Source organism: Cyprinus carpio, chromosome B17, assembly GCF_018340385.1.
Source record: "Cyprinus carpio isolate SPL01 chromosome B17, ASM1834038v1, whole genome shotgun sequence".
NCBI classification, from domain to species: domain Eukaryota; kingdom Metazoa; phylum Chordata; class Actinopteri; order Cypriniformes; family Cyprinidae; genus Cyprinus; species Cyprinus carpio.
The window spans coordinates 389,925-413,580 of NC_056613.1; the positions used below are offsets into that span (position 1 = coordinate 389,925).

Consider the following 23,656-nt stretch of genomic DNA (forward strand, 5'->3'; position numbering starts at 1 on the left):
TATCGTTTGCGGTCACTTTATTAATAGAAAACCGCATTAATGTCTATATGTAATTATGCAGCATATGCATTTGAAGGATCTTGTCGCATAAATGTTTTTTTTTATATATATATTAACGCTGTTCGTGGATCTTGTTTTTCTCGTTGTAGTTTTTTTTATTATTATTATTATTTATAAAAAGATATTTAAAATGTATACATGTGTGTATATATAAATAATTAAAAATGAAATAAAGGTATTCAGGTGGAGGCGCAGCGTCGTGACGTCACTGACGCACCGACCAGCCTGACAAACTCTGACGGAGCGTCGCGCGCAAGGCGGATAAAACTCTCAATCCTTCGGGAACAGCGGCCGCAAACTGAGGCTACGTGATTTCACCTCATCCAACAGAGCTGGAGACGCGTTAAAACTGCATTTAAACGCTTTAAAGCGTGTCGTCGATCGCCGGGGCGCTCGGGAATGTCGGGAATAAACTTCCTGTTGAGCTTCAGCCGCCTGGAGTTTTCCTGAAGGTGCGACTGAGGGACTTCTACCTGCACAATCATCTCTCCTGCCTCCATACAGCCTCCTCACAGTGCTTGGATGTGTTTAAAAGGCTTTAATCGTGCTGTCACGTTTCAGACGAGGCGGGGATATCTTCCGTGAGCTCTGGAAACCCTCATCTGTAGTCCGTGAGTGAGCTCTGAGTTTGTTATTAATGAACGCTAGTTTACAGGTTTGCGTGAGCTGCTAGCGGCTAATGCGATTTAACTCAGCCTCTGCTGCTCCGAAACAGCCCCAGAGCTCGAGTTTGTCAAATCTCAGTTTGTTTCGGGTGTTTTCACACAGATTCTGACGCTTAAAGTCCAGATTAACTCGGTGTGGAAGAGGTCAGAAGACTCAGAACATAAGAGAATACACTTAGCTGGAACGTCAGCTTGATGCGCGCAACAAACTCATTCACTTCGAGACTGATTTATAGTCTGATCGACTGATTATGAGTTTGTTTACAGCTGTAGTGAAGGTTTGTGTGTGTTGTGTCATGACTTTGCTCTGCAGGATGTTGGAGGTGTTTTGAGGAGCTGGTTGAAGATGAGCGTGACGTCATGGTTCCTGGTGAGCAGCTCCGGCACGCGCCACCGCTTGCCCCGCGAGATGATCTTCGTGGGCCGCGAGGACTGTGAGCTCATGCTACAGGTCAGACTTTAAACACACGATAGATACCAAATAGAATTGCATGAATAAATCCATACTAATCTCATAATTAGTTCATTTTTTAACCCGTTAACTGTCACCGTCTCACCTGTGGGACGCTTGGCGCTCATTTCTGGTGTTGTCCTTTTTCTCTATAAAATCTTTTAGTAATTATTATATATTATTTGAAAGCTTAGAAGCCTGAGATTCATCCTGTGAAAACCATTTTGAAATCGGACATTGCGTTACCATGGAAATGGTACTTTAAAATCTTATGGCGGTCTCCTCCCCATTAGTGGGCGGAGTCAAGTGTCATATTACAAAATGCATTACGGTCGTTTAGAATCAAAACTTTTTATAATCTTGGCAACAAACATATCATTGGAAAGGTCTGAGTCTCAGGATTCCATATTTGGTGGTTATTTTGAGATAGAAAAAATTGAAAGAGAAATCTAGAGAAAAATTCAAAGTTGTTTTGATGGCTCCCAGTGGCTGTTTGTGGTATGACGCCCTAAATACAATCTCTCAGGAACCTCGATTTTTTTCATATCAACTTCAAATTTGGAACATAACTTATTTAGACACAAGGCTTTAATTTCATACCAATTTTAGAGTAAAACCTGTTATGTAAAATATTTATAATAAATAAAATTATATTAATATAGCACATTTTATTTACAGTACATTTAAACTTCTATAACTTTTTGATACTTTAATTTTTTTTTTTTTTTTTTTTTTTTTTTTTTTTTTTGCCAAAATCTGCTAATTTTCTTCTTTAATAAGAGACCAACCTTAGGTCTATATTCCAAAGCGTTCATAAATTACAACAATTTAAGTTTGGATAATGCACTTTAATGCCTATTTTAAAAAATGGGGTGTGACAGTTAAAGGGTTAAATCAATTACAGTCAGTTTCACAAAGCTGAATCAGTTTCATATTTGATGCATTTTACAATAACAGTCTCGTAATTATTGCAAAGGTTATCAATTATGAAACGAGTTCAATTTCAGCTTTACAGAAGACAATCGAATCACTTTTCAGATCAGTTTCGATTCAACTCGGCTCCAAACTGATGAATATTACAACATCAACACTCTTATTTTCCTCTCTGTTACTGTGAAGCTGTTTTGGAACAATCTGTGTTGAATAAAGCGCTCTAGAAATAAATGTGACGTGACTTGTTTTGCAGCTGTTGGAGAGCTTTTCTGAACGGTTTTAAACTGCTCCCAGTTAACGAAAAAAATGCTTTGCAAAGTCTTGCATGAGAGTTAAGTCCATTAAACTTTTACAATGATAGATTTCACTGAAATGCACAGCAGGGTTATTATAATATTATAGTATATATTAACTAAAACTATTATAAAATGTTTTAAAAGTATGCTATTATAGTAAACTACAACTTAAACCATACTTTTTTTTTTTTTTTTTAAAGTAGGGTTATTATAAACTAAAACCTTTTTTAAAAAAATTACGTTTTCTTTATGTGATTTTAAATTACATTTCAACTGAAATGAAATATTAAACTTTACTTCAGCTAACTGCCAATGCAAAATTTCTTATTTTCATTGTTTCTTTTTTAACAGAATTATGTATATGTAGACATATTTAAAAAAATAAAAACTGTAATAAAAAACTAGTGCTTTCAAAGAATTAATTGCATCCAGAATAAGTTTTTGTTTATATAATATATGTATGTGCACTGTGTATATTTATTATGTATATATAAATACACATATAATGCATACAGTATATATTTAGAAAATATTTACATTTATATATTTATATTATATATAAATACATTTAATATATAAACAGCATATTTTTCTTAAATATATACATGCATGTTTGTATTTATATATACTTTATGAATATACACAGTATACACACACAAATTATGTAAACAAAAACTTTTATTTTGGATGAGATTAATCGTTTGACAGCACTATAAAAAAAAACACAATAAAACTGCTAAAACTTTAGAATTAACCTCTTAATTGTCACCGTTCAGTATACGGGACGCCTAAATTTACTTCACTATATTACAATAAAATCCTAATCTAATCATGACAAACTATATATCGTTGGAAAGGTCTAAGACTCCTAAATGGATATTTTACCAATGTTTTTTGTTAAAAGTTATGTAGGAAAAGTAATAGATGAATTTATGACAAGAGTGCACCCTCAAAAAACTACATCATAACAGGAGTTCTGACCTTTTTCTCTCACACTTTAGAAATCATCAGAAATGATATATCAACTGAAAACGTAAAATCTCAAAATTCATCCTTTGAAACCCATTTTTATAATCAGACATTGCATGACCATGAAAATGGTACATCAATATCATGTTACAAAATGTTTTCGATCATGAATCATAAAAATGTAAGTTTGGCTCGTTCATTTTTCAAGTCTATGTTTAAAAATGTGAGTGACAGTTAAGGGGTTAAAACAAAAAAACAGGAAATAATTAAAAAATAATTCAAAATATTAATGAAAAACATGGGGGGATCTCCTGTTCTCTCGTGTGGCACGGACTGTAAAGTCTGAGCAGAAGGAGGGATGACGCTTCAGCAAAAGAATGTCACTTGAACTCAAATCAAAGAAATGTCACTGTCTGTTTTTCTCTGTCTGCTGTTCTGCTGACACTAGAACGCAGCGTTTTGACTCTGTTTATACGGTTCTGCTCATGTGTGGTTAGTTTAGCACGGCCCTCTCACCGCAGCAGTTTGCTCAACTCAAAAGCCTCGTCCTGTCTATTCATGCACGCAGAATGCGTCCAAACCTCGGCCTCTCCCTCTCCGCTCCTGAATCGCATTCCTCACCCGCCGCCAGATCTGGAGGACGTTCAACCACTTCAGAGCGAGATGCGCGATCATGGACTCAAAAATGCTATGCAACGACAACATTGCATGCAACTTAAATGCATAAATACACACTGTGCTTTAATTCATACGATGCATGTAAATATTGACAGTATATGCAAAACACAAGCTCTCTCAGTGGCCCAGAACAATGACATCAGTTGATGGCCACTAATGAGGCTGTAAATGAGCGTGGGCTGATCTGCTTTGATGCATGAAGACTGCTGACTCCGATAATGCTGGGTAATTGTGCCTTCCTGTGGCCACATGTAAATGTTTATCTTCAAGTGTACTGATGGGATTTTCTCCATGGAATAGTCTGCCCCCGTACGCTGATGATATTGTGTGGTCACACTCTTTAGCCGTGGCGGCGGATAAGAGCTGGAGACAGGCCTTCTGTTCTTTTAAACCTCTCTGTCCCGCTGTGTAAATATCTCAGCAGACGTTTTAACACTAAAGGTTGTTTTCTGGCCCCTTGTAGCCTTTACATTGGATTTGCGTGCATGTTTGTTTTGTGATAAGCTGCTTTCTGTTCTTTGCACCTTCGCAGTCTCGCAGTGTGGACAAACAGCACGCCGTGATCAACTACGACGCGTCTGCAGACGAGCACCTGGTCAAAGACTTGGGCAGCCTCAACGGGGTGAGTTCACCGCGTCCTCTGCATGTGCTTTTGCCGTTTCTGAATGCACGAATACAAACATGGATTTATTGGGTTAAATTATTGCAGTTTTGTCAAATAGTGTGATTTGAGCTAGAATTTCACAATGAGCTAGAAAATCACAATGCAACAGCAGCATGTTATACAAGCGCTTCTGGAGGCACATGGATTTTATTTGTGTCCCTGCAGCACAAAAGCAGTCTTAAGTCTCTGGGGTATATTTGTAGCAACAGCCAAAAAAACATTGTATGGGTCAAAATTATAGATTTTTCTTTTATGCCAGAAATCATTAGGATATTAAGTAAAGATCATGTTCCATGAAGATATTTAGTAAATTTCCTACTGTAAATATATCAAAACTTAATTATTGATTAGTAATATGCATTGCTAAGAACTTCATTTGGACGACTTTAAAGGTGATTTTCTCAATATTTAGATTTTTTTGCACCCTCGGATTCCAGATTTTCAAATAGTTGTATCTCAGACAAATATTGTCCTCCTAACAAACCATACATCAATGAAAAGCTTATTTATTCAGCTTTCAGATGATTTGTAAATCTCAATTTCTAGAAATCGACCCTTATGACTGGTTTTGTGCTCCAGGGTCACATATAAGGCTGCTAATTTTTGTCACTCTTCAAGTGCTTCAGTTTGTGCATGCACTTTTTATATAATTTTATATAAGCCTGCTTGATTTGGTTAAAATAAATGCAATTTTGACAAATTATGTGATTTGTAATTTGAATAAGGAAAGCGATAACTTTACCATAATATCCTTTCAAATGTTAAAGTCAGTCATTGCATGCTTTTGTGCCGCACTTTATTTGTACTGCTTTGCTTTGTTTTATTAGAATTTGAAAGATAATAACGGTATTGTTTGATAAGCGAGATCTCTGATTTTAGTTTTTGTAAACCAAAAGAGTAGAGCTTGAGAAGTACTGGAATTGCTCTTGTATTAATATATTGAATTATCAAGCATTTAACATTGACAAACCTTTTTTTTTTTTTTAAATTTAATTATTAGAGATTTGTAGAGCGTGAGCCCCCCCCGCTTTCGCCAGACCTTCGTGAACGACCTTCGCATCCCTGATCAGACCTACATCACCCTGAATTTATCAGATGTCATTCGCTTCGGATATGATATCCTTCCTCAAACTCAAAACCGAATAAAACAAGCTTTTACGTCCGGTGTGGTTTGACTCAGGCCTTTGCTCAATGCTGAGAGCATAATCCTCTAACCCTGGCGTGAAAATGAGTAACCTTGCAGAAATACTGTTTGGTAAAGAGCAGAAAAGCAGCTTTCTTGTTTATGAGACAGATTTGCCCAGAAGTGTGTTTGAGGACAGTGTTGTGCTCAGCTCGATAGAAACGATGCTACAAGCGATTTAAATGCAGCTCGTCGTCGATCTTGAGGTTTTGTCCTGCTGTTGTTTTCTCTCTCTGATCATTATGGGATAGTTTGTGTGTTTGTTCTTGACCGTTCACACATTCACACATATACATCCTGGAGAGAAGCCAGCACAAAGTGCCCGAGGAAGCGCTCAAGGTAGAGTCTCATCTCTGCTTTCCTGCGTATTCATAAAAATATTCTGGCTTATTTTCAATCTAATGTCTACATGCCATTTGTTATTGTTAGATTAAAAAAATATTATCGCATGTTCGTTCAGGCCTGTTAAATATTAAAATTAAAGGTTGTATTTTTTTATATTAATATATTATTAAATGTTTAAATAAATAACAGATTAATAAATGCTTTAGAAGTATTTTAATGATTTCTTTAACTAGTTAACTAATGTTAACCTAATTGTTAAGTGTTACCAAAAACATAAATGTGTTGCTTGTATTTTTGTCAAAGTACTTGCATGATTTTTTTTTTTCAGGCAAAGTATTTCACCTGAAGTGTATTAGTAATAATAATAATAATTAAGACAATATTATTATTATTATTATTATTATTTTCTCTACATTATAATTTTATGCATTTAATTTGAATAATATTTTAATTAATTTATAAATTTTAATAATAATAATAATAATAATTGTCTAAATTATTATTATTATTATTGTTGTACTAAATTATTATTATTATATTAAGTTAAATTGTAGTTTAATATTTATATTAAATTATTTAGCTAAATTATAAATGTAGACAAATTATTACTATTATGTTATTAAATCTAGATTGTTTTATATTAATAATAGTAATAATAATAGTCTAAATTATAAATTTACAAATTTAGACAATTTAATAATAATAATAATTATTATTATTATCATTATTATTGTTATTAAAAGTAATTTTTATGTTCTCTGAATAATATTATTATTATATTAAGTTAAATTATATTGTTTAATATTTATATTAAATTATTTAGCTAAATTATAAATGTAGACAAATTATTATTACTGTTATTAAATCTAGATTGTTTTATATTAATAATAGTAATAATAATAGTCTAAATTATAAATTACAAATTTAGACAATTTAATAATAATAATAATAATAATAATTATTATTATTATTATTAAAAGTAATTTTTGTTCTCTGAATAATAATAATATTAATAATAATAATAATAATTATTATTCAGAGAACATAAATTACTTTTAATAATAATAATAATTATTATTATTATTATTATTAAAAGTGTTTATGTACTCTGAATAATAATAATAATATTATTATTATTAATAATATTTTTTTTTTTTTTTTATTATAATAATTATTATTTTTTTATGTTCTCTGAATTCTAGCATGAAAAATACACCAGTCAGCTTCAGCTGGGTCAAGAGACGCCAGAAACCAAGAAACACATTCAAACAGACGAGAGACTCCGAAACTCCGATGCGTTACGTGTCAAATCAGACAAAACAGAGCGGAAAATCATCACAGGTAACATGAAGATCCTGTACTTATGAAATACTTAATCTACAGACTCTATTCAGAGTTATATGTTATATATGTTCAGCATGCAGAATCTGTCCAACAGTGATAACATCATTGTCATATTTGCATATTTGCTGATTTACTTTACAAGTGCTGTTGTTTCTTTCAGGAAGTGCGAGTCTAGTTTGAATATTGCTGGCATTTGAATGACTGTTCTGTCCATCAGTGTAGTGTTAAAGGCACAGTTCACCCAAAAATGAAAATCTGCTGTTAATTTACTCATCCTAGGTTCAGCAGAGCAGTAAAGAAGATTTTTAGCTAAATCCGTGGTTCAACATGATTCGCATAAAATTTGAGCGTCAAAAAAAATCATATCGAGGAGCACAAAATTAATACCAGTGACTCCTGACGATATGTAGCGGTCTTATGAAGCGAAACGAACGGTCTGTGCAAGAAACTGAAAATTATTTATGACAGTAATCCGGGGGAGCGTGGAATCTGATTCTTTTCAGTGAACTGGTTCTTTGGGTTTGATTCAATGAATTGGTTCAAATAACCGATTCACCAGTTTGTTTATATAATAATGCAGTGACGTCTCATGATGTGTAACTCCAATTTTTGAATGAACTTGTCTTAATAAACTCAGCGATTTACATAAACCATAAACCAAAAGAAACCCAGAATAATTAAATTTCACCATATAAAAATTTTTAAATTTTTCCAGATGTTACTGATTTTGATAATGAACAAAAATGTACATTTGCATCCTAACTCAAGCTACTAATGTTGCTATTATCAAATGTGCATAAAAGTTATATTATTATTAATATTATCAGGCAACACAAACCTGTTTCTTGGTTTGAATCAATATCCGATGCAGAAACTAAGAAATTCATATTTCTATTAAGATATTTATTTTAAGGAAAATAAATGATCTAGTTTCTACAACTTTCCCTTTGGAGCAAAACTCTGTCTTCAGACTTGAAAGAAATAAAGATTTGACATTAATCATAAAAAAATTCCAGCCCTAGAAGATAGTGTTAGAAATAATATCCAGTTTCTTGCACACACCAATCATTTTGCTTCATAAGACCTGAATATATCATCAGGAGCCACGGGGATTAATTAAGTCTTAATTTTGTATGTGTTTTTGTGACTCTCAAAGCTGACTTGCATTGTGTGAATCATCAAGGAGATTACCAGCACAGTTGAGTTTTGGGGTGAGCTGTCCCTTTAAGACCCAGTGCCTGTGTTTGATTTGGAGGCGATCAATCGTTTGAGGTTGGCATTGCCCTGCTGCAGGTGCTGTGATGGGATTACTGTTAAATGAGCTCAAGACTCTCCCTGCTGATCTGTTTGGACTTGTATACTTCACACGTGTGTCTTCAAGCACATTACTAGTGTTCATACTGAGGGTTAGTGAAGTGATCAAACCTCTAAAAACCTCAAATCATCAATGAACAGCGACTCACAGAGAGACATTTGTTTGGTGCTCATAGGGAGGGATAGTGCTGCTCCTGGGAAAACTAGGTGCTTCACGGTTAAACGAAGTGGAAGGCCTGAATCATATCCGTTGGAAACAGACTCTCAGCCTGTTTGTAGATGATGTAAATTTCCCAAAAAGAAAACTTTCCAAACTCTTGTTCATGAGGAAACTGCAGGTTGTTCATGGGTTGCAGTGTTGTTTTGCAGTAATATCGAGCTATTTTATTTTATTTTCTATGTAATTTCTAGTAGTTTATGTCTGTATAGTTCTAATACATTTTTATTTTAATTTTAATTCAGTGTTATTTTAGTCAACATTTTAGCTAATATTTTTAATTGGACTTTATTTGTGCATTTTCTGTTTTCATTTTGAATTATTTAAAAGTCTTAGTAATTTTGGTCTATTGTTGTAATTTTTTTTATATTTTTTTTTGGTCTATATAATTTTTTATTTGAGTTTAATTTTTTTTTTTAAGTTAAAAGGTAATTTTTTTTTTTTTTTTTTTTTTTTTTACTTTTTTTTTTTTTTTCTTCATATAGGCCTATTTCAAGTACTAAAGCATATAGTTTACTCAAAGTAAATTAAAGCTTTAAAATGCATGTGTTTTTAGATGGTAAGAAAGTTTCTGTGGTTTCTGACCTGGTCCTGCCCAGCTGACTCATGGGATTGAATCATGTTTTAGCACATTTTTCCTCCTTCTGTTCTCAGTGAATCTCTTAGCCCAGTTTTAATGCTCAAGCGTCTTTCCTCTGTGGTCAGAAACGGTCTGTGACCCTCCTGTAGTGTTCGGCTGTTTGTGTCTGTGCTGCTACATGACACACGAGTGCAACATGTGAACTTGTGTTCTCTTTGTTGATATTAAACAGCGTCGCTGTGACAACGGAGTCCGTGCTGCGGCTTGCTTTAACCAGCGTGACAGGTTATCTCCGACAGACAGGAGCTGTAGATTAGCACAGATTGGGTGGAGTCCACACTGTAGCGCCTCTGTGACGCTGCCAGTCTGCTATTTGTTTAATTACTGTTGCTTTTCTAAGGGCTCCAGGCCAGATGTGCATAATGTGCATGAAAGTTTTGCCAAGCATTTCATTTGGTAAATTGTTTGGTTGTTTTTAGTGCTGTCAAACATTTAATCACAACCCTATTTTAAACGTTTTTGTTTACATTATATATGTGTGTGTGTGTGTGTGCTGTGTATATTTATTATGTGTATATATAAATACAAACACATGCATGTATATATTTAAGAAAAATTTTATGTTTATATATTAAATATATTTATATAAGAATATAATGTATATGCATGTAAATATTTCCAAAATATAAGCTGTATGTGATAATAAACACACAAACATGTATTATAAAAATTATATTTTGGATGCAGTTAATCGCGATTAATCGTTTGACAGCACTAGTTCTTTTACAACATAGACAGTGAATGGAGGTTTGTTTGATTTTTATTTATTTCTTAGTTTTATATTATTTGTGTGATTTATGTTTGAATTTTGTTTATTTGCTGGTTTTTATTTTGAATTTGTGTATTTTTGTATTTTTCTAAAATAAGCAATGTCAGCTTTTTATTTTATTATTTTTATTCATCTAATTAAATTATTTTTTATTTCTTACGTTTTCATATTTTTTATTAATATTCTTAATTCTTAATATTTTTAATTAATATTCTTTAATTTTTTTCTTTATTTCTAAAATAAGTAATATCACTAATTAATTTCATTAAATTATTTTTTGATTCATAAGTTTTTATTTTATTTATTTTGTTATGGTTATCAAATATTTTTTAGGATTTTTATTAATTTTATGATTAATCTAATATTAAATATTTTTAAAATTATTTTGTATTTTTTTATTTGAAGTATTTATTTTTTATAATTATCTTTTTTTTTTTTTAAAAAGAAGTAATGTTAGGTTTCATTTGTATTATTTTTATTTATTTTTATTTATCTAGTAATACATTGGTTTTTAATTTTATTTTATCATTTTGTATAGTTTAATTAGTTTTTGTTTTCTTTTTTGTAAAATATCTCATTAGTTCATTAAATTAATTTTTTATGATTTTCTTTAGCATTACAATGATTTTTATTTTATTTTAAATAGTTCTATTACTATTATTAATATTATTATTATGCCTATATTAGAAATAATGTGATCAGTTGTACTGTATTAATGGAAAGTGTCTTCTGTGATTTGAGCATTATTTATAGGAAGTTGTTGTTTTTTTCATAATATTCTTTTTTTCTCGTCTCACTACAGATCCGTCTGTGTCCAGACCCACTCCTCTGTACGGCCAGCCGTCCTGGTGGGGTGAGGCTGATGAAGATAAAGCTCAGCGCTGTGATCCGAGCCTTCATGAACATCACATAGGTCAGAAACCGAGACCCCAGAAGATTTACACAGAGTTTGAGTCCCAGAGATGTGTTTGCAGATGTTAAATGTGTGGATAGGAATGTGAGCTGAAAGAGAAAAATCCTTTTGTTCGGTGATCCTGAGGAATTCAGTACTAAACTCCTCGCTGGCGTGAGCTTTAAAACACGTCAGACTAGAGCGAGTTCAGCCTCGTGATGGATTAGCGGCCGTCGTAGTCCAATAACAAGGTCATTGTGTTTCCCTCCAGTTTTAAGTACTTCTCAGAGTTTTCTTCAGATTAACGGGTGACCGTAGAAAATTCTGATGTTTTGAAATCTTAGTTTACTGCTTTGTTTCGATGTTAAGCACACGCAGGAGTCACCTAGACATTATCTATCTAGACTAGATCTCTGTTTTTAATACTGGAGTTTATTATACACTGATGTTTTCAGTTTTATCTTCGTCTCCTTTTTGGCGTTTGCTAATCAGCCATGATGTGACAATCGATAAATCTCATCCATGTTAGTCTCAAAACTCAGATTGAAAGAGATTTATAGGTTTTAATTTCTGTTGCGTCTTGCTGAATAACGCCACCTATAGTGAAAGATGGTTTATGCACGAGTGAAACTGTACGTGCTACACCTGGTTAGGACGAGGTGTAAGATCGACCTGAAATACTTGACCTTACTAAGGTTTTCTCACAGCAGGAGTGCGGTAAGTAATCTTGAGTAATAAGTTAATTGGCTCTTCTTCTGTATGTCACACGCTCCTCAAGACGCATCTTAATGGCATTAGTAAGTAGTGATGGTGCTTTCAGAAATACTGTTTTTATTAAGTTAGTTGGCTCTTCTTCTGTATGTCACACGCTCCTCAAATAAAACTTAATTTAAATTTTTTTTTATAAGTTAATCTAACTAAATAATGTAATAATTTTGTATTTAATCTTTATAATTTTTATTTTATCTAATATTAAGTAGAATTTTATATCATATATTATATTATCTATATCTATATATATATATATATATATATATATATATATACTATATATATATAGTTTTTTTTGTATAGTTGTATACGTTTTTTTACTTTATTTTTTATTTCTACTTTTTTTTTTATTAGGTTTTAGTTGAATTCAGTATTTTTAATAATATCTGTTAACCAAGTCATCATGGACCAGTTTTATAATGTAGACATTGTTAATGTCATGTTTGTACAGTAAATGGAGTACGTAGCTAAGTGTGATAGTAGTTTTACTCTATTATAAAACAAAACAAGGAAAAAAGGTGTATAAATGTATAAGAAAAATATTTATAAGATGTATTATTTATAGTTGTTATATGATTATATTTTATTTGGAGTTTTGATTTTTAGATAAATATTTGAATTTTTGGTTTTTATTTGGGATTGGTTTTAATAAAAAGAAAAAAAAACGCAATCTATATATAGTATATATATATATATATATAATAACGTAAGAAAATGATAAAAACAATTTTTAAAACATTAAAAAAATGAAAAATATATAAAAATTATAAGGTAACACATTATACATAATAAATTATAAAGTTATTTGTAATGTACATAATATACATTATATCTTTTCATAAAGGATTTTAACCAAAGTTGAAATGCATTCTAATATTTGCATATTTCTTACATCTGAAACATCATGTCATGTTACATCTTGTCATATAAGTTAATGAAATATACTTTTTAAATGTATAATAATGATTATATAAGTAACTTCTATTACTTCTACCAAGTTATAAGCAACTACTAAATATATTGTAGAAACTTCATTTTCTGTAAAGCTGCTTTGCAACAGTTTGTATTTGATTTGAATTTAATTGCATATAAGTACATGCAATGTATTGTAAGTAAATGTGGTTACAATATTTATGATGATGTTATAATGTGTTTTAATGTTATAATGTGTTTTGTGGGGTATTTTTTGTGTTTTAAATACTTTTATAATGCATAATATATAATGGCTCCAAAAATAATTCTAAATATTTAATAACACTGGTAAATGGTGTCATTATTCATGTTTGAGCTGAGTTTTTATTGCATTTACATCTTGAAACACATGCAGTGTTTCAAGCGATTTGAACAGTGAATCATTTTGTGAGGAAATTGATTCAGTTGATTCAGTGTGTTGAGATGCACAGTTTCTCCAATTACTGTTAGTTTAGTTCCCGCTGATGTCTTTTCACAGAAAACCACACGGATGGTACTAAACGTGAGCTCAGCGTTTCTCCAGATGAACTTCAGGATGGCCAGGGCAAACCCGCTTACTCTTACCGTAAGGAACCAAGTTACTTTGAGATCCCCACAAAGGAGATCCATTCAAAGCCGAAAACTGCGTCCCAGGAAGTCCAAGAGATTCCCACTAAAGACACGGACCACAAACCCCCTGCCAAGCCTTCGGTGGTTCAGGGCCATGCCTCCTTCACCATCGAGTTTGACGACCAAACCCCTGGAAAGATGAAGATCAAGGACCACGTCTCCAAGCTCTCCATCCGCCAGCGAAGGAACCCTAGCAAGGAGTCGATAGCCAGGCTTCCGGAGGTGATGTCGGTGGAGAACAGAGTGGCTGATTGGTTGGTTCAGAGTAATGCTACTATGATGAAGAGTCTAGAACAGCGGTCTGGGTCAGACGAGCTCTTGAACAAGACCTTCAAAGGTAAAAAACAACAGAACCGTGAAAAGGCTATCTGAGAAATTAATAATGCATCTTTTTCTCTTCAAAAAGCTAAATTTCCAGTGTGCAATATCTATATTGCTTCAATATCTATAGTTAAACCGGCTTGTTACTGCTATTTACCTCTATAGTGTTGTTGAAGATAAATATTACTTAATTTTGTAAAATCTATCTATAGTGTATTTCTGCAAATTTGACACAAAATTTGCAGCACAACATGATAGTTGCATATTAAAACATAAATGAAATTAAGTGATGGGATACAGTGTTATTTTAGTATCAGTAATATACTGTTATAGTTTTAATATTAGTGTTTAATACTATTAAGTACTATTAATTAGGCCTGGGACGGTTACCGCATTACCGCAATACCGCGGTCACGTGACGCCTACCGCGGGTCTAAACCTGTTACCGTCATCAATCACGCACAATAAAAAAAACAGAAAAACAAAAAAAAAAAAAAAACTATGGCCTGCCCATTCTGAATGTGCCTTCGGCAGAAGTCAAATGAGCCCATTTTAATCTAGATTACTTCCAAGATTTAAGTGGAAGATTAATCTAGATTAAAAAAATCTATCTTAACCACTTAATAGGCTAGCATTCCATTTGGATGACTATTAGCGCACCTACCTGTGTAATGTCCTGGTAGCCCCTATATCCTTGAATAATCATTTCAGTTTACTAAATGCAATAAAATACAGGAGGATAATGGACTCATGAGAAGCCAATAAAAGCAGGACCCATCAGTTTTTGTAATTGCATCGTGCTTATTATGTTTAACAACAATTCTCTCACTATGGTTGCGCAGGATCCGACAATGCGCATTATTTTACTATGCCTCGTGTACTAAGACATCGAACCATGTCATTTATCTGCACTGCACCTATATTCATATACTAACTATGTATACATCTAGGCTACATTAATATAAATTAGTTAAAAATCTATAAATATATAAATATTATTTAGATATAATATTTTTACATATTTCCTATTAACTTATCCTATATCGCGTGTGCGCTTTGGTCGCAGTGGTGGTTCAAGGCTATAATTTAAACGAATGCTATTTAATTTACCATAGTGTCCCCGCTGCCCACAATACCGTCATTGTTTTTTTTTTTAACTATATAAATATGATTATATTTATCTTATTTATAATATTATTATATTATCTTTATCTTTCGTTATAAGTAAAAAACAAAAACAATGTGTTGAGACAGCGACACTTTGTAAAATTAAATAGCATTCGTTAAATGTATAGCCTTGACTCACACTGAGACCAAAGCGCAAACGAGATATAGGCTAAGAATAGAAATATGTAAAAATATTATATATAAATAATATTTATATTATATTAGAGATTGTTTTAAAATATGATATTAAATTTTAGCCTATATGTCTACATATTTATATTACTCGATAGTGCCTTCGTTTTAAATAGCCTTCATTAACCACTGAGAACAAAAAGCGCACGACGTAATATCGATATACATATTTAATATAGCTAAACAATGTTACAAATCTGTAATATAAAAATATAAAATCCGATTATTCTCTAAGACTAATTAAAAAAAAAACGAATCTGGCTGACTACTTACTGGGGAAAACACGAAAAAAAAACATCTACTCCGACCCCCAAGATAATTCGTGTAGACCACAGAGATCAGAAGGTATTTGGCAGGAGGAAGCCCTTGGATTCCCACGCAGACCCTCGTGTCTGGTGGCGGGATCAATATGTGGTCCCCGATTCCCCTGCTTTCCAAGTAGCCCAAAATATATGACCATTTGCGCTACAAGCATTCCCTCATAACTGTGTTTTCATTTCTTCAGGTAACGGTCGTTACGTCTTTCAGGGCCTCCCTTTAAACTGAACTTGCTAGTGTTTTCTAGCAAAAACTATGAAGGCTGGGATGTAAAACCCAAAAAAATATCGCCTTTCGTTTTGCCAGCACTTTTTTTCAGACATAATTTCTGTTTCTAAATGTTCTATTCTAAAATGTGAATAATAAATGTTAAATAACCGTGTTTCCTCATGCTCACACTTGCTTAGCCTCACGTGTGCAGGCAAAAGTCGTTATAGTTTTTAAGTGATTGTTTGATTGACTACTACTGTATCCTAATCGTGAAGGTAATTAAAAATATGGAACATAAACATGCAAATTAATAGCTATTACTGATCAAATACGAGTAAATAAAAATGTGTTTGTTTGTCTTTATGATGCTCTATCTTCAGATCTCTGCTTGTGAATTTGCGATCAAGACTGATTATCGCCCCCCAAAAATATGAAGGGTAGGGTAAACACTCGCCTATTATTTCGTTTTGCAGAATTTTTTTATTTCAGAATATCAGATTCATTGCTGTTTCTAATGTTCATGTTTCTAAATGTAAAAAAAAAGTGAAATAAACCTGTTTCCTTATATTCGTTGCCTCCCGTGTGTGCGCGAAAGTGAAATGTCCATCGATCACTGTGGTGGGGGGTTTGGGGGGGGCGGGGGGGGTGGGGTTGCGCTTGCGGATTACCGCAATACCGCGGGAATTTATTGCTTTTCAACCGCGGTAAGAAAAATTCAATACCGTCCCAGGCCTACTATTAATTAATAATTAATATTTTTGAGTTTTTTACTTGCACCGCACTGATGCATTGCAAGCTGGTTGAAAATCGTTACAAATATGTGACGATTCAAATCGTTTGAGATGTTAAATGTAGCGCTGCTTTGTTTACAGCGGTAACCAAGGAAACACTGTAACACTGGTGTTCTATAAGCCCCCCCCCTGCTGGTAGAGAGTGAAACTGCGTCTAATTCAGCCTGTCTGCTGTTTCCATTTCATTCAGATATGTTTTATGTAGTATAGTTTCACAACACTAAAGTCAGACCATTCTGTGTTTGTCTCAAATTTCAAATTATGCAATCCAATTTAGATAAAAAACTGCTTGTGCTGCATGTATGCTGCACCTTTGTTTGGATCGTGATTAAAGTACAGTGGTTGCCTCTATTTTTAAATGGAAAGAACACAGTGCTTGTGCTGCATGTATGCTGCACCTTTGTTTGGATCGTGATTAAATTATTTTGTCTTTATTATTTATTTGATTTAAGGTTTGTTTTAAAATATTGATTTAGTTTTGTAATTTAACACATTTCAGTTTTACACAGAAATGTGCAGCATTTTGTCTGAGACATAAAAAAGGAAATCTTTTAATTTTTAATTTGTCTTGAATCTCGTGAATGTTAAATTTTTGTTTTAGTTTTGTATGTGCAGCATTCATCGGTACTTCCGCATCATGAGACCGATTGAACTTCGTGAGCTGAGTGAATCGTTACATCCCTATTTTTACTTCATTTTTATATTCTCGTTTTAAATGTAAAATTTTAGTAATTTTGTTGTGATTTTCATTAATAAAAATAACTAAAACTTTTAAATTTTACATTTGTTAATATACCTACATTTTAAATTTATGAATTTTTAATTTAACATTTTCTGTTTTCATTTAAAATGTAAAGTTTTAGTAATTTTGTTTTTCATTAATGAAAATAACAAAAAACTAAATGTCATTACTAATATACTTTTTTTTTTTTTTTGTTTTTTTTTTTTTTAATGTTTTTTTTATTTTTTTTTTGGTTTTTTTGTTGTGTTTTTTTTTTTTTTTTATTTTTTTTTTTATTATCAAATAAATTTATATAATTTTTATTAATTTTTAGTTCAGTTTTAGTTATTTTAGTGCTTCAGATTGAATTAAATGAAAATGAGAAACTATGCCTTGGTAACTATAGCTGAAATAAAATTAAAATGTTTTAATTAACAATAATAACCCTGGTGGGAAGTTTAACTAATATAATAATTTCACTGAGTTTCAACTCGGTGAGCTTGTGTTTCTAGACGAAAACAGTTTTAAAATATATCCGAAGGTTAAATGTTGACCTGTAACTTGTTATTTCTAGATGCACACCATCATGAAGACCCTGATTTTGAAGAACCGGATGAAAGGCAAATGATTCAGTCACAAAAGATCAATCAACAACCAGAGGGAGAAGATTACCCGACTAACTACACTTCAAAAAGCCAAGGCAAACCGGATCCCCAGCAAGCTTTTGTGATTGAGTTCTTTGAAGATACACAACGGAAAAAACGCTCGCAGTCGTTCACTAATAACATGTCTTCTCCCGACTTCCAGTCTGCTCTGAAAAGCAAATTAGACAAACGTAAAGGTGGAGAACGGACAACATCATCCGGACAAAATCCACCCACACAGCAGTTCACGATTCCCCTCAAAGGTTCAGATGGTCCTCAGCGGGCCGGATCCCTCAGACGCGAGAAGAGCGAAGTCCGTATGAGCACCTCTGACTTCAGCTCCCGCTCTTCGTCTAAAACTTTCGGGAGCGTTGGCCGAAGATCCAAACTGTCGCAGGACTTTGCTGCAGAGTTGCTTAGGGTGTCGAAACCCAGTCCTGCTCCCACATGGGACGTTAACTCGACTTGGGTGAAGACCTCGTCTTCTAATGCTGGATCCTCTGTGACACATCAGAGTCTTCCTGCTACGTCTCATACAGTGAGTCAGTCAGTGAAATCTCCCTTTGCACTCAAGGAAGACAACAGTGTGGAGGCCAAACCTTTGGTTCCCAAGCAGCAGGAAGAGGAGGACAGTTTAAGTGATGCAGGTACCTACACCGTTGAAGCCGAAAGTCCGGACAAAGAGGTTGTGGAGGCACGGAGCTTGATCGATCAGGTACTTGACATCAGACTCAAACAGCTAAAGAGACCACAAACACATTGTGTTATTAGAAAGCATCGTTTCAGTTCTGTTATTCAGATTATTTCAATCACTTCCCTAGTATTTTATCACAATTCAAGTTTTCTTTGAATAGTGGTCGACCGCTATATCGGCCAGTATTTGGCATTTTTTTACATATATATTTGCATTGGACATTTATTTTTGTTCAATTTGGCTAATGTACACTATAAACCCTAAAGCTAGAATTTTATCACAATTTAAGTGCATTAAGAATAGTGGTTGACCAGTATATCGTCTGGTATTTGGTATATTTTATTTAATATCAGCATCCGTTTTTTCTGTTTTGCTGATATGCACTGTAAACCCTAATGCTAGTATTTTTTTTTTTAAATCTCATTTCAAGTTTGTTTTGAATAGTGGTCCACCGATATATCGGCCGATATTTGGCATTTTTTTTTACATGTATTTGCATTGGCCATTCATTTTTGTTCAATTTGGCTAATGTACACTATAAACCCTAAAGCTAGAATTTTATCACATTTGAAGTGTATTTAGAATAGTGGTTGACCAGTATATCGTCTGGTATTTAGTATATTTTATTTATATTATTATTTATTTGTTTTGCTGATATGCACTGTAAACCCTAATGCTAGTATTTTTTTTTTTATCACATTTCAAGTTTGTTTTGAATGGTGGTCCACCGATATATCGGCCGATATTTGGCATTTTTTAATTATCGGCATCAGCCATTCACTTTTTTTCTGTTTGCCTGATATGCGGTGTAAATCCTAACGGTAGTATTTTGACATTTCAAGTGTGTTTTGAATAGTGATTGACTGATATATCAGCTGATATTTGGCATTTTCTAATATCGGCATCCATTGGCCACCAATTTTTTTTCCCTGTTTGGCTGATATACACTTAACTCTAACGCTCGTATTTTATCACATTTTAAGTGTGGTTTAAATAGTGGTCAACTGTAATATTGGGCCGATATTTGGCATTTTTTTTTTTTTTTTTTTTGCTTTTTTTTTATATCTTTTTTTTTTATATCTTTATATATTATATATATATATATATATATATATATAATATATAGATATATAGATATATTATATATGATTATTATATATATATTATATATATATTTATATATATATTTTTTTTTTATATAATTTATTTTCAAATGATATAAATTATATAAAATAAAAAAAGATTTAATTTCAGCAATCGTTGTGCATATGTTTTTTGCTATCTTAAATGGTGTTGTGATATCAAATAAATCAGCTTGATATCCCCATCGAACACTTGCTAAATATCGGTATCGCTTTCAAAAAAGTAATATCAGTCGACCACTACTTTTGAATAACTTAACCAGTCAAGAGTCGAGGAGTTCCAGTCAGTTGGGAACAGACATATTCATGCATGCTTTATCATTAACAGGTGTTTGGTGTTTGCGACAACAGCCAAACCTCAGCAACAGCAACAGTTAAGCCTATAGTTGGTGACACTGAGGGTCACGATAGTCTTCTACTCAGTGAGAATAGCTCAGGCCCAAAATTGGGTCAGTACTCAACAGACCTTAGAGACACATTCAAGGGTCCTGTACAGGTAAACTCACTCCGGATCATAGGCATCAGTAGATCTATCTGTCAATCACCACAATCTACACGTTTCAGTGTGCTTTCGATCTTTCTTGGGGATCTTCTCAAAGCTGTTTTGATGGCTTGATGTCTTTTGGCTCTTTCCTGCTTTTGGATGATTTTGGATGGGTGATTTGAATCATTAAAGGGCCTGATCTCACTTTATGGTTGAGATATTTTCATTTAGTATATAAAGAGATTTTCTTTGAATTGTATTTCTTTGTATTTAATAATATATTTAATATTTAATAAGGTTTCTGGAACATTCAGACAGTAAATCATGTCAAGGACCAAAAAAAAATATATTTAAAATTATTATTAGCACACAATCAAGCCTAACTAGTTTACAAGAAAAATGTATTAAAAGTGAGGAATAGGAATAATTTTAATATAATTAAAAATGTAATTAAATATGAAATTTTACTATGTGCTAATTTTCACGTAGCTGTAGATGTTACTAATTTGGAAATTATTTTTTTTAACAGAGTGAACTTTAAGACTGTTGATAAACATTTTAATATTACATCAGATATTTACAGATGTTTTTGTTTATTTTGAATGTTTCAGGTTAGATATAGAAGGATTTAAGTGAAATTTTACTTTAAAATTTTATATAGTACATTTCATATACCACGTAAAATAATTTAAGAAAATAAGTTAAGAAATAAAAATTTTTTAATTAATTATTTTGAATAAAACTAAATAAATTTTAAATGATAAAAAATGGTTATTTAATTAATTATTAGATAGTGAATATACAATGCTTTTATTCAGTATTTTCACAAATATTCGCAATATTTGTTCCTAGCTGTTCTGGGATTATTCAAGGTAAATTTGACTTAAAAGATAAACTTACTTTACAGATAAAGTGAAAATATCTCAACTTCAAAAAACATGACCATTTTAAAGAGCTATGATGTTGTAAGAATTTGCATTTAATTAGTTTCCGCATTTCTACAGATACAGTCGATGACGACATTAACGCCCGGGGGCACTAAGTGGGTTTCTCGCTGGGCCAGTTTGGCTGACACCTATTCAGACTCTGGTCCTGCTGCAGGACTGTTTGATATCCCAACACAGGTTGATCTTTCCGCCGGAGGTATGGAAACATTGCTTGGTCCAGTAGTTTTCTTGGCTTTTGTCGTTGCTAGCACATTTCATTTATCCTATTGTTTTTTTTTTTTTAAGCTGGTGAAAGGATCAACCATCAGGTTATGCTTAACCGAAGTGCTGACTACTCAGAAACAGGCCAAAGATCAAGACGAGTTCTGCCTCAGGTTCCTTCGAAGGAGAAAATCGAGACACCACCGCCAACAATACACATCCAAACGGATTCTTACCTGGAGAAGAGTCCGCAGGTTCAGAAGCAAAAGTGGGATCCGCAGAAACTGAGTGTCCAAGATGATCTGGATCCAGACAGCCTGAGCGATGCCAGCAAGTCCGATGATGGCTCTGTAGTTGAGCAATGCAGGAAGACTCCTGATTTGACCCAGAAGATGTGGAACCGGTCTATGAAGACCAGTCAAGATGAGGCAAAAGATTTGACTTCTAAGTACTCCACAGCAACATTAACACAACAGCATGGCAAACTTGGCAAGAGCGACTGTTCACCACCCAACATTGATCAACCAGATGACTCTGTTGGTGGAGATAAATTGGTGTCCATTCTTAGACAAGAAAGCTATACCAAAGAAAGGACCAGCAACGACATTCACTTGTCCAGATTGCCTCAGATATCTATTCAACCCTCTAGCAAAGATGCTTTTAAAGGTATAAGCAATCAAGACACTCAGTCTTACCTCAAAGACACCGAGGACGTTCTAGCATCTCTGGAAGCAAAGCTTCTGGAGCAACAGCAGCAGAAAGATAACAACGGTCGCTCCCATATGGAGGACTCCTTCTCGGGAGAATCGGACACTTCCAGTACAGTCAGCGGGAAAAACGCTTTAGTTTCCGTGCCTAAGAAGCCAGTGGTCCTCAGAGGACTCTTAAGAGGTTCAAGAGAACCTAAGTCTTCTGGTGATCCATCATGCCAATCCGGGATAAACGACAGCAATGGCAAGGCAGATCCAAGCAAGCGTTTTCAACTCCGTCGTAACCTTAGTTCTCAAGACTTTGGGCCTGATCTTCAAAGTCCCACCACACGGCACTGGCCAGACGCCGTCTCCGACCAAGAATCAAGTTCCCTACCTTACAAAAAGTACACCGTTCCTCTTCAAAAGGAAGGTTCGAGCAAATCCAAAGTACACAATGCTCTAGCTCGCTCCAGTAGCCTCTCCGCTCCGAAACCGACTAGGGCTTCGATGCTTCGCCGTGCCCGTTTGGGTGAAGCCTCTGACAACGAAGGCACCGAAACCGATCGGACATCTCAAAACTCTGACGGCAACCCCTCGGCAAGCATTCGAGGTGCTCAGGAGAGCAAGAAGCTTTCTCGATTGGACATGTTGGCTCTTCCCAGGAAAAGGACGAGCTCCTTCAACGCTCCCAGCGATACAGAGTCTTCCACGAGCCGGACGGGATTTTCAAACCGTAGCACCGACTCAAGCAGCTCCGTGCGGAAAGCTTCCGTCCCGGATCCCAAGGCTCTTCTGCGGAAGGTTTCGAACGCCGTGAACAGACAGCCGATCATCCGCGGACGCTCAAGCAGTGCCAAATACGCCAGTAGCACTGCCAGTGAGTATCATGGATTCAAATTTTGCTTGAAAGATTTGCAGGAGGTCGTTCAGATGTTAGACAAACATTCCAAGCCATTATTTTGGCTTTGCATCCATTTATCAGAGTGATGAGCTTCTAAAACAACAAAATGTTTCTGATATAAAATACAGTTCTTTCACTGTCTCTGAATAATTCTTCCTGCAGTCAATGACTTTGTGTGCATTTGTTTGTTTCACACAACTGGGCCAATGATCATCTTCAACTAACAAGACCATGTAATTAGTCTCGAATTTTACTAATATATGAAGTTGCAGATAACGGGATTAAAGGAATTTATTGTAATTTCTCCTAACGGGATTTAGTGCTGGGCGATGTGGCAAAAACAAAATCTCTTTTTTTTTTTTTTTCTCAGATTCAAGGTTTGTTTTTTCTTCAATGTTTAACTACTTTAAATTTAACTCAACTTAAAAATGTAACTACAACACGATTTAAGTAACATTC

General features: G+C 33.6%; 1 protein-coding gene across 5 annotated transcripts in view; it reads left to right on the plus strand.

Moving 5' to 3' along the window:
• The first annotated feature begins 256 nt into the window (after positions 1 to 256).
• LOC109107414 (centrosomal protein of 170 kDa protein B-like) overlaps positions 257 to 23,656 on the plus strand; it is a 29,099-nt gene continuing 5,699 nt past the window's right edge. For 2 of the 5 annotated variants that reach the window (XM_042743136.1, XM_042743138.1), the window contains exons 1-12: positions 258 to 671; positions 1,039 to 1,176; positions 4,585 to 4,674; positions 5,754 to 5,832; positions 6,180 to 6,238; positions 7,447 to 7,585; positions 11,331 to 11,441; positions 13,642 to 14,109; positions 18,067 to 18,851; positions 20,301 to 20,468; positions 21,461 to 21,599; positions 21,689 to 23,173. In XM_042743136.1, the coding sequence (XP_042599070.1) occupies positions 1,072 to 1,176; positions 4,585 to 4,674; positions 5,754 to 5,832; positions 6,180 to 6,238; positions 7,447 to 7,585; positions 11,331 to 11,441; positions 13,642 to 14,109; positions 18,067 to 18,851; positions 20,301 to 20,468; positions 21,461 to 21,599; positions 21,689 to 23,173 (3,628 nt within the window). In that variant the 5' untranslated portion in view covers positions 258 to 671; positions 1,039 to 1,071. Of the gene's footprint in view, positions 672 to 1,038; positions 1,177 to 4,584; positions 4,675 to 5,753; positions 5,833 to 6,179; positions 6,239 to 7,446; positions 7,586 to 11,330; positions 11,442 to 13,641; positions 14,110 to 18,066; positions 18,852 to 20,300; positions 20,469 to 21,460; positions 21,600 to 21,688; positions 23,174 to 23,656 lie in introns of all 5 variants that reach the window. The other 3 variants (XM_042743139.1, XM_042743137.1, XM_042743140.1) reach the window with 3 other exon arrangements.